Source organism: Orycteropus afer, unplaced genomic scaffold (genome assembly GCF_000298275.1).
Source record: "Orycteropus afer afer isolate SDZICR_OR568_19922 unplaced genomic scaffold, OryAfe1.0 scaffold00031, whole genome shotgun sequence".
Lineage (NCBI taxonomy): Eukaryota > Metazoa > Chordata > Mammalia > Tubulidentata > Orycteropodidae > Orycteropus > Orycteropus afer.
The window spans coordinates 17,005,701-17,017,806 of record NW_006921618.1 but is presented as its reverse complement, the minus strand read 5'-3'; the positions used below and the strand labels follow the sequence as shown (position 1 = coordinate 17,017,806).

At 36.9% G+C, this 12,106-nt stretch overlaps 1 protein-coding gene across 1 annotated transcript in view; it reads right to left on the bottom strand.

The window, feature by feature from the left end:
• The window catches only part of EPB41 (erythrocyte membrane protein band 4.1), a 273,985-nt gene that overhangs the window by 110,033 nt on the left and 151,846 nt on the right, over positions 1-12,106 (bottom strand). The window contains exons 6-7 of the mRNA XM_042780280.1: positions 7,035-7,110; positions 4,317-4,535 (exon numbers count right to left, since the gene is read on the bottom strand). Of these exons, the coding sequence (XP_042636214.1) occupies positions 4,317-4,535; positions 7,035-7,110 (295 nt within the window). The remainder of the gene's footprint in view (positions 1-4,316; positions 4,536-7,034; positions 7,111-12,106) is intronic.

Genomic DNA, 12,106 nt, shown 5'->3' with positions numbered 1-12,106 from the left:
TCCTAATTTCACCATCATATTTGAGGGACAATTTTGCTGGGTACATAATTCTTGGTTGGAAATTTTTCTCTTTCAGGGTTTTATATATATCATCCCACTGTCTTCTTGCCTGCATGGTTTCTCTCGAGAAATCCAAGCTTCATCTTATTGGTTGCCCCTTGTAGGTAATTTTAGTTTTTCCCGTGCTGCTCTCATGATTCTTTCTTTGTCTTTGGTTTTGGTAAGTTTGATGTGATGATGATATGTCTGGCTGATTTTCTTTTGGGGTCTATTCTGTTTGGGGTTCATTGGACTTCCTGAATGGATATATTCTCATCTTTCATTATACCAGGAAAATTCTCTTCCAACAAATCTTTGACAATTTTCTCTGTGGTTTTATTTGTGTCTTCCTGTTTTGGAATTCTGATTACACGTAGGTTATTCCTTTTGATGGTATCCCACATGAACCTTAGGCTTTCTTCATTTTGTTTTGATCTTTTTTCTGACTTATTCCTTTCCAAAGAAGTGTTCAGGTATTTGCCTTCACTCTCCCTAATTCTGTCTTCCATTGATTCAATTCTGCTCCTTTCTCCACTCAATGTCTTATCTATTTCTGAAAATTTAGTATTAATCTTTTGGATTTCTCTGTGTAGATTTTGTATCATTTCTAATTTTTCATTTATTTTGTCATTTTGTTCTTGTATTGTCTTTTGAAATTGTTCTAGGTTTTTCTCTTATGTTTTCCTTGATCTGTCTCTCAATTTGTTGAAGACACCTAAATATAATTCTTTTGAATTCTTTTTCAGGGAGTTCCAATGCTGCATCTTCCTCAGGGATGTGTTCTGGGTCCACATCCTGGTCCCCTGTTTCTCCTGCTTTATTTTTCTTCTTTGTGTACACTGTGATGGTCTGTTGTCTTCGAGGCATAGTGACGTTTTTGTGTTTATATTTAATTGTTGATTGTATGTTGGAGTGACTTGCCCATGACTTTTGTTTTCCTTGTATGTTATCTACGCAAGCAGGGTACTGTGCTGTGCTCCTCTATTTGCTAGTGGGCAGCACCTATACACTCACTACCTGTTTCCTTTCCTGTTGTCAGCCCCTCGTATGCCCCTGCTGACCTTGGCAAACAGAGCCTATTCTTAGGTCCCTGGAATCTGAATGAGAATGCTATCACTTTAATATCCAAATTGGCTGCCACTTGTATACATTCAAAATGGCTGCTCCCCTGGTCACTTTAAATATCCAAAATGGCTGCCACTTGTCAACTTTCAAAATGGCTGTGCCCTCGGTCACTTTAAATATCCAAAATGGCTGCCGCATGTAAACAATCAAAACAGCTACGCCCTCTGGACAGCAGAAAGTCAACAGCTCAGGTTGTCTCCCACCTTGCTGTTTCTCTTCTTAGTCATAGACCACCAGCACAGTCATCTCTGCAGCCCTTGGTGACCAGGGCTGATCTTTAGGTCAATTCTCAGGTCCTAACACCACTTGGAAATATTCAGGCTGTTGGTCCCATTGGAGTAACAGTCCACAGGTCTGACCTGTCTCTGTACTCACTGTTTTCGTTCAGGTTTTTTCACTAGTTGGTGCCTAATCCACTTCTGTATAGTTCCTTTCAAAGCTCAGGGCTCCAGGATTATCATCTATATCTCTATCAACTGGTTTTTCTTTTCTTTATCGAAGAGGGTCTGTGTTGCTTGTCTGCCTATTCTTCCATCTTACCAGAAGTCCTTGCTTGCAAGCTTTTAAGATTGCAGTTGCTACTCGCCAAAGTAGAAGGTGGAACAATGTTTTGTATAGTATGTTATGCCAATTGAGCTTGATATTCCCTGCAACTATGGTCCCGAGCCCACAGGTTCAACTACTCAGTCCCTCTGGGTAGCTGGCTGTGACCAAGAAGTGACTACAACCTTGTCCCTTGTCGGCGCTACTATACACCTGGGAATTCTTACAGACCATACAAATACATTTGTAGAATCATTGTTATTACATTGTCATTGTCGTAACATTCTTAATATAATCATCAACTAGTTGAAAATGGTGTATTTATTGGCTCTAGACATTAGTGCACTGGAATGTATAGGCCCAAATTTGAAAAGCAAATCTTAGCAATTCTCTTGTAAATAATGTGACCCCACAAGAGCTGAATGATTCTTATAAGACTATTGTTATGCAGGTTATAGATGTTAAAGCAGCTTTTATTTTTATTCTTATAAATGAGGTACTCAAACCTACGGGGGCATGTAGTAAGGCATCCAAAATTAAGGTATCTCTCTTACTGGAAATTCCCCAATGTGTATAATGCTACTGAAACCACCTCAAGGAAAAATAGATACCTCAACAGCCAAAAAGACATTTGTTACTCATAAGGCAAGCCTACGAAGACTACTCCTTGAGCAGTATAACCCTTTGGAGCTTGGTAACTTAATGCATGCTAACATAACTTGGTAAAAATTCATGCCGAAGATCAGACATTCACATTAATAAATTAAGGTAGCTTGTAAAATTTGGCTATTAATTATAGGATGTCATTCAACTAACAATGGGATGTTTGATAGCAATAAACAAATTATTCTCGCACTTTAATATGACCTAACATGATTGAATCTTTACTATGTGCAAGACAAAGTATTAACTGTTTTACACACATTACCTTGTCTAATCCTCACAATCACCCTATTTCTTCTGAAGTAATGATCTCCATAATACACATAAGGAGCCTAAGGCTCAGAGAGGTTAAGTCACAAGTGGAGCCAGGATTTCAAACCAACACAGTCTGACTATTAGCACTTGCTCTTATGTTATATACCTTCCAACCTTACCACTGTTTCTGTGAAAAAAGCAATATAGTCAATAAATTTAATAAATGGGATAATGTGAATGAATTAACTAATAGTGAATGGTTGGCCATTCATCTATCCTCCAACCTTCTGAACAATTTTAGCTTGTTCTGTGGAGTCAGCCTCAATAAAAGGAAGTTGAGTGGGGAAGTAGGAAGTAGGGCAGAGTTACCAGGAAACAAGTGAAGAGAACAAACGTCTCCTACCTCCCCCTTTGAAACAGTTTAAAGTACTGATTATCATGTACACTATTAATAACAGTGTTTTTCCTCTGAGGCAATGGCTTCCTAATTTCTTTTTGGATCCTAGACTCCTTTCAGAATGTGAGGAGAAAACAAAAGCCCCTTCCAGGAGAAATGCACATTGTATCACATTTACATGAAGACCAAAAAATATCTTTAGGAATTCATGGACTTTCTAAAATCTATCCACAGGCAAATGGATTCCAAATTAAGAACCCCCGCTATAATGATCTCAAGGCACCTAATACAGTATAAAACCAAAAAAAGTTGCCATCTAGTTGATTCCCCATGGTAACACCATGTGTATCAGACTAGAACTATGCTCCATAGGGCTTTCAATGGTTGATTTTTGGAAGTAGATTGCCAGGCCTTTCATCCAAGGCACTTCTGGGTGGACCTAAACTGCCAATCTTTCAGTTAACAGCCAAGCACATTAACCATTTGCACTGCCCAGGGACTTTAATATCATATAAGAACTAAACTTTGGGGCAAAAGCATATGGAAATAATAATAACAGTAGCTACTATTTATGGAGGAGTTCTGGTGGTGTAGTGCCTAACGCATTTGACTGCTAACCAGAAGGCTGGTGGTTCAAACCCACCAGCCACTCCTTGGAAGGAACACTGGGCAATCTAGTTCCATAGAGATACCGCCTTGGAAACCCAAGGAGGGGTCGCTATGAGTCGGATTTGACTCAACAGCAGTGAGTTTGGTTTTTGGTTTATTTATGGAGCACCTATGTGCCAGGCATTTTGCTAAGTGCTTCGCGTATACATGAAGCACCTGCTATGTGTTGCAGCTCTGGTGGTGTAGTGCCTAAGGCTTTGACTGCTAACCAGCAGATTGCCAGTTCAAACTCACCACTGGCTCTGTGGACAGAAGATAGGGCAATCAATCTACTTCTGTAAAGATTTACCACCTTGGAAAGCCAAGAGGGGTCACTATGAGTCAGAATCGACTTGATGGCAGTGGTTTTTTTCTTTTCCCCCTGTGTGCCAGGCATTGTGCTAAGTGTTTTATATATATTACCTCACATAGTTTTTAACCTACAACATAACTCCCTTTATTCCAAAGAGAAAATTGAGGTTGTATGAGTTTAAATTACTTGCCCAAAGTCAAACATGGAGGAAATTGAACTCAGGTTGACTCTACCACATCATGCTTCCTTTAAGGTAAAGAGTGAATCAGTACCCGGTCAAGGATTTAAATTTACTGTCAAAACAAACAGAGAACAAGTCCTGGAGCCATTCACCTGTATGATTTATGAAGTTCCATAACCTTTTCTTCAAGTTCCTTGGTCTGATTTGGAGCCAATTTAAAATCACTAACATAATCCACACCATGGAGTTCCGGGTCGTAGTCTCCCAGCTCAGACTGGATGGTGTAAGAACCCAACAATGCTAAGGTTGCAAAGGAACAGGGCAGACGTCCTGAAACTATGTCCTGCCGAAGCTGAAGACACAAATAATATCTACAGCCAAAAGAGAAAAGATGTTACCATGTCAGCAACAACAATAACAACATACGTAAGAGAAAAATGAAAGGGGTGAGAGAGAAGGAAGTAGAGGGGAAGAAGAAAGAGAGAGAGAGATTTTTTTATAAAAGGTATTAAGTAAAGATGACAAAATATTAATAACTGTTTAATCTAGGTAGAGGGTATATGGGTATTTATTGTACTAGTATTTCTTTTTATATGTGTGAATTTTTTCCATATAAAAAGTTAAAAAAAAAAAAACTACTAACCATGTTGGACTCCGTATCAAAAAAGCAATTTAGAAAGAAAATAGGAAAACTTGAGAAAAGTCTGAAAGAGGTAAATAAATGAACATTTTAATAATTAGTATATGAAGTACCATATACACATAAATTATCTCATCTAATCTTCACAAAGGAGCTCTGGTAGCATAGTGCCTAAGGCACTTGACTGCTAACCAGAAGGCTGGCGGTTCAAACCCACCAGCCACTCCTCGGAAGTAAGGTTGGGCAATCCTACTTCTGTAGTGATGCTGCCTCGGAAACCCAAGGAGGGGTCGCTATGAGTCAGGGCTGACTCGACGGCACATAACAACAACAACAATCTTCACAAAAAACTTGTGAGGTAGGTATCACTGTCAGATAACAGATGAGGAGGCAGCCGCAGAGGCTTAGCTTGCTCAATATCAGGTAGTAATAAAAGCTGCCTGGCTCCAGAACCGGGCTCTTTCTTTTCTATCACACTGCTTTACCAAATGTGCAGATATCATCTTTTATATATAAAATGACACTACTGACTCATATTCACTGGATATGGATATTTGGGGTATTTTTTTCCCCCATGATGGGCTAAGTTGCATGCAGCCTTCCACATAATCATCAGCCACTTTGTAACCTAATTCCACCTATGTGCTAAACTGTTCAGACTGGGGTTAGAACAGCTCAGTTCAATGAACATCAACAAAATGCCCCAACTGTGTACTAGACAAGGAGCTCTGGTGGCATAGTGCCTAAGGCATCTGACTGCTAACCATAAGGTTGGCAGGTCAAACCCACTAGCTGCTCAGTGGAAGAAAGATGGGGCAATCTACTTCCGTAAAGATTTACCATCTCAGAAACCCAATGGGGGTCACTATGAGTCGGAATTGACTCAATGACAGTGAGTTTGGTTTGGATTTTGGTGTACTAGTCATACCTATGCCTTCTTAGTATTTGTTCTAAGACTGAGTTGACCAGTTTGGACTGCTTTACCGAACAGGAAAAGTGGGAGGTATGATTAAATTGACGATAGCTCTATTAATTAGAATAATATCCTGCTTTGAGGATGATAAGATGTTGAATAATATATACATTAACAATAGTTTTTGCTATCTATAATTAGTTACTACATATATATATCTTTTTTTTCAAAGAGTAATGCCATTCAAGTCTCAAGTATCTTAAACTCCTCTAAAATATAAGTTACGTCCAAAACTTTTTAAGGATTTGTTTTGTTTTATACATAATAAACCTGGGTGAAGAAAGAAGAGTATAAAATAACACCGAGACAAATATTACCTGTGAAAAAGAAATAACCAAAAGAATTTTTTCAGGCAGAGATATGGCATCTCAACTTCAAGAATATATTAAGGATGACCAGACATGAGTAATAATTTTAAAAAATTATAGACTTTCACAGAACTTAACAGTTAGACTTTTTAAGAGTTTACTTAGTCAACTCCCTTATTTTAGAGATATGGAAACTGAGGCCCAGAGATTACACATTTGCCCCAAATCAGGAAAGCAAGTTTCTGGCAACTAACAATTCAATTTAACAAACATTTATTTTCCAGGCACCCACTATGTGTAAGGCTTCATACAAGATGATATAGATATGGATACAAATATGTACAGTAGAATTTTTTCTAATACACTGTTTTTAATTTTCTTTTTGTTAAATTTTTACAGAATTTTATAGTGGCCAATAAAGGTCACTTTCTGAAAAACAAAAACAAAAAACCAGCAGATTTTTTTCTTAAAAGAGTACAAGATGCAATTCATAAATTAAGTGAACTAAAAACTACCAAGTGAGGAAGATTCAGCTCTTGAGGATCTAATTATACATTTTAAACAGAAGACAGGAAGAAATTAGTGCAATACATAGCAGTTTTAGCTGTCTTGCTCTCTATTTGAAGCTTCTAGCCTAAGGGAAAAAGAGTATTCAAAACCAAGCAGTTGGAGGTATTTTACCACTGTATTTGTGCTTAGCATAAAACCCAAGATAAGCAGAGCTAATTCCCATGCCAGTTTCTTCCAGGAAGTCACAGATACCTGAGGCTTTTTGGCTCATTATTTTGCAAGCCTGCCTTAAAATGACCAGAAACTTTCTATCTTGGGTTAACTATTTGATTAGCTTGTCTTCTCCGCCCCCCCCCCTCAATTCTAAATAGGGAAATTCCTAGAGTTTATTATGATGAGAATTACTTTTTACATATACAGCTATTAATTAATTATTTACCTTGTTATATCTTCTGTTAACTGTGCTGGGTCAGGTGGATAAAATTTTACATTAAATGTGAAATTCCAAGGGACACCTGTAAAAATAAACACCAAAGAATTTTATCCTTAATATGTAACTTTCTGATTATTAGAAGTACCTCAAAGTTTTTTTAAGAAAACTTTTCTGAAATCTTTTAACATTTTGGGAGTAAAACATTACTTTTACTTAAAAATAAAAAGAAGAAAGTTACTTAGATAACACTTCAAGAGGATCTCTCTCATTCTTTTACCTGATCTAGTACAAGAGTTTTGCTTACAGAAGATTAAAACTATATAGGCAATACAACATGAAAGAACCATCCTACCGATAACATATTTGTAGCAGTGGTTTTCAAAACGTGATTTATAGACACTTTACTTCCTCAAAGGTCATCCACAGATGTTCTCTTTTGGTTTTGGCATTATTTATTTGTGATACCTCTCAGTATTATCTCAAATCAATAAAATCATTCTTTCCATTAATAAGGGTGAGATTTGGAGATTATTTTAGAAATAAGGAGGCAAGATAGATGGGTCACAGAAACTATACCTCTAGTAAAAATATTTTAGATATGAAAACCATGAGTTTGATCCAGAGACCCATACAATCATATTTCTGATCAACAATGAAAATCAGATTGTGAGTAAAAGTTAAACGAAGAATACATTTTAATTTTCCCAGCTGAATACTATCCCTCAGGGTTTTTCTGTCATGTAAATTATATGACTGTTCACTTCTCAAAGAGTAATGTCTAATCAGCTAGAAATAAGTTATAATTGCATCTGATATTAAGAGGTGCCAATCTGTTCAGTACTTATAGGTATGCCAGGCACTATGCTGGGCCTCTTACTCATTTAATCTTCATTGCAACATAAGAGGTACTACTATTAATTCATTTTATATATGAAACAGGCTTAGGAAAGTATATACCTAGTGAATCCAAGGTTCTCTTATCCAAACCCCATGCTTTTCACCACTTAACTCTACCATCCTAATACAAATATTTATGAGCATTAAAGTTTGTGTCAAACATCTGTTTGTGTCTTGTGTCCAGAGTTTCATCACCAAATACTAATTAATATTACTGCTAATAGTTCACAACACACACACACAAAAACCTCACCGCTGTCCAGTCAGTTCTGACTCATAGTGACTCCTCCTTGGGTTTCTGAGGTGGTATCACTACAGAAGTAGCTTGCCCAACCTTCCTTCCAAGGAGTGGCTGACAAGTTTGAACCACCAGCCTTCTGGTTAGCAGTCAGATGCCTTAGGCACTACACTACCAGAACTCCAATAGTTCACAATGGTAATATACAAATTATCATTCAAGTAGTTTGAATGTCTTAATAAGTAGGTAGTTTTTTTTTTTTTTTTTAAATAATATTATATTGTGTTTTTGGTGAAAGTTTATACAGAAAATTAGTTTCTTATTGAACAATTTTTATACATATTATTTAGTAATATTTTTACATTTTCCAAAATGTAACAATATTCTCATTATTTCCATTCTGGTTATTGTTTCATTTTCATTACTCTAGCTTTCCAGCTGCTCCCTCCCCCTTTTACCTTCACATCTTTACTTTAGGGTGAATGCTGACTAGGTGGTCACATATAGATTAATTTTTAATAGAGCTCAGTACTCACTGGTAATATTTCTTATTTTATGATTTAATCTGTTATTTAGCTGCAAGGTGATCTCTAGGAGTGGTTTCAGTTCTAAGCTTAAAGGGTATCTCAGGGTGACAGTCTTGGGGGTTCTTCTAATCTCTACCAGTCTAATAAGTCTAACCTTTTTTAAGAATTTGAGTTTTGTTCTACATTTTTCTCCTGTTCCATCTGGGATAATCTATTATGCTCTGATCAGACTGGTCAGTAGTGGTAGCCTGTGGTACCATCTAGTTCTTCTGGTCTCAGAATAAATAAGGACGTGGTTGTGTGGGCTATCAGTCCTGTAGAGGTAGTTTCTTCTTCGAATCTTTGGTTTCCTTCTTTCTCTTTTGCTCCCAGATGAGTAGAGACTAATAGATATATCTTAGATGGTCTCTCAAGCTTTTGAGATATCAAATGCTACTCATCAAATTAGGATGCAGAACATAAGCTTTATAAACTATGTTATGCCAGTTCACAGAGTTGTCCCATGAGACTATAATTCTAAGACTTCAAACCCAATAAATCAATCCTGTGAGGTGTCTGGTTATGTCTAGGAAGTATCCATAACTGTGGTGGTTGTCAAGTTCCCCCTTTCTGCCTCTGGCATGGCTCATTTTAAGCCTAGTGGAATGGCAAAACTGACCAATCTTCTCATTAGGGTTCCATATACCCTATTTGCATGGTCCCACTCCCACAGGGTTCCATGCAACTTATTTGCATTATTAGCAAACTGTCTGACTTGGTTATTTAATGCTGCTGCAATAGAAATACTACAAGAAGTAAAAATCAACATCTTAAACCAAATCTCCAACAATTAGAAAAAGAGCAGTAAGAAAAAGCCTACAGTAACCAGGAAAAAAAAAAAAAGAAATAATAAAGATTCAAGCAGAAATAAATGAAACAGAAAATAGAAAGACAACAGAAAATATCAACAAAACCAGAAGTTGATTCTTTGAAAAGATTAATAAAATTGACAAACCACTGTCAAATTTCACAAAGGAAAAGAGGGAGAGAATACAGATAACATGAATAAGAAATGAACTGGGCAACACCACAACAGAACCAACAGAAATTAAAAGGATAATATCAAGATACTATGAAGACATGAGACAAGTATATGTGACCTGCTGTATGGAAAGTGAATTTGCTCTGTAAATCTTCACCCAAATCAAAAAAAAAGAAAAAGATACTATGAAGAACTATATACCAACAAATTCGAAAATCTAGAGGAAACGGACAGACTTCTAGAAACATACTACTTATCTGAACTAACAGAGGCTGAGGTAGAAAATTTAAACAGACCCATAACAAAAGAAGAAATGGAACAGGTCATAAAAAATTACCAACTAAAACAGGCCCCCAGAAGATTTCACTGGAGAATTCTACTAAATATTCAGAGAACTGACACCAATCCTACTGGAACTATTCCAGAACACATAAAAGGATGGAATCCTTTCAAATTCATTTTATGAAGTAAGCATAACCTTGACATCAAAACCAGACAAAGACATCACCAAAAAGGAAAACTATAGACCAATATCCCTCATGAATATACATGTAAAAATCTTCAACAAAATCCTAGCCAACAGACTCCAACAACATAGCAAAAAAATAATATGTTATGACCAAGTGGGGTTCATACCAGGTATGCAAGGATGAGTCAACATTAGAAAAACAATCAACATCATCCATCACATAAATAAAACAAAGGAAAAGAACCACATGATCATATCAATCGATGCAGAAAAGCCATTTGATAAAATCCAACACCAATTCCTGATAAAAAAAACTCTCAGCAAAATAGGAATAGAAGGGCAACATAATCAAGGGCATATATACAAAACCCACAGCCAACATTATTCTCAATAGAGAGAGACTGAAACCATTCCCCTTGTGAACAGGAATCAGATAAGGATGTCCTCTATCACCACTTCTATTCAACATTGTATTGGAAGTACCAGCCAGGGCAATAAGGCAAGAAAGGGAAATCAAAGGCATCCAAATTGGTAAGGAAGAAGTAAAACTATCCCTATTTGCTGATGATATGATCCTATGCATAGAAAACCCAAGAGACTCAGCAAAAAAACTACTGGAACTAATTGAGAGATTTAGCATAGTGATGGGATATAAGATCAACATACAAAAATCAGTTGAATTCCTCTACACCAGCAAAGAGATTGCTGAAAAGGAAATAAGGAAATCTATACTATTTACAATAGCTACCAAAAAAATAAAATACTTGGGAATAAATTTCACTAGGGACACAAAAGACCTGTACAAAGAAAACTACAAAGCACTACTCCAATAAACCATAAAAGACCTACATAAATGGAAGAACATATCATGTTCATGGATAGGAAGATTGAACACTGTGAAAATGTCACTACTACCCAAAGCAATCTATACATTCAATGCAATCCCAAACAGATCCCATCAGTATTCTTTAAGGATATGGAAAAAAACAATCACCAATTTTACATGGAAAGGAAAGAGACCTCAACTAAGCAAAGCAATATTGAAGAAGAACAACAAAATTGGAGGTCTCAAACTCCTGGATCTCAAAACCTATTATACAGCCACAGTAGTCAAAACTGCCTGGTACTGGTACAATGACAGACACATAGACCAGTGGAACAGAATTGAGATCCCAGAAATAGATCCATTGATCTATGGTCAGATGATTTTTGACAAAGGGCTGAAATCCATTTCATGGGGAAGAGATATCTCTTTAAAAAATGGTGCTGGTAAAACTGGATATCCATTTCAGAAAAATGAAAGAAGATCTGTACCACCTACCACACAAAAAAACTAACTCCAGATGGAACAAAGACTTAAATGTGAAACCTAAAACTATAAAGCTTCTCAAGGAAAAAATAGGAGCAAATTTAGGGGCCAATTTATAGCATAAATGGACTGTCTAGCATAACACAAAATGCACCCACAGCTGAAGATACACTAGATAAATGGGACCTTCTAAAAATTAAATTTTTATGTGCTTCAAAAGACTTCTCCAGAAGAGTGAAAAGGGAACCTACGGATTGGGAAAAAAATGTTCGGCAACAACATATCTGACAAGGGACTTACCTCTAAAATTTATAGAAAACTCCAACATCTCAACAACAAAAGATTAACAAATTCAATTTAAAAATGGGCAGAAGATCACTGAGACTATGGCCCCTAACTGCCCTTCAGGTCTGCAACTGAACCCACACCTGTGGTTTCCAGTCAAACAAAAGACAGGCATATGAGTTGAACATTTACCTCAAGTAGATACTCTCTTTGGAGAGAACAATCATGGGAGAAAGCAGGGCTGCTTGTGCACAGGGAGATAGCTCAGGGGGCAGGAGTCCATGGAGGGATGGACACAGGGAAGAGGTAACTATGGGGAGGAAGTGGGAGGG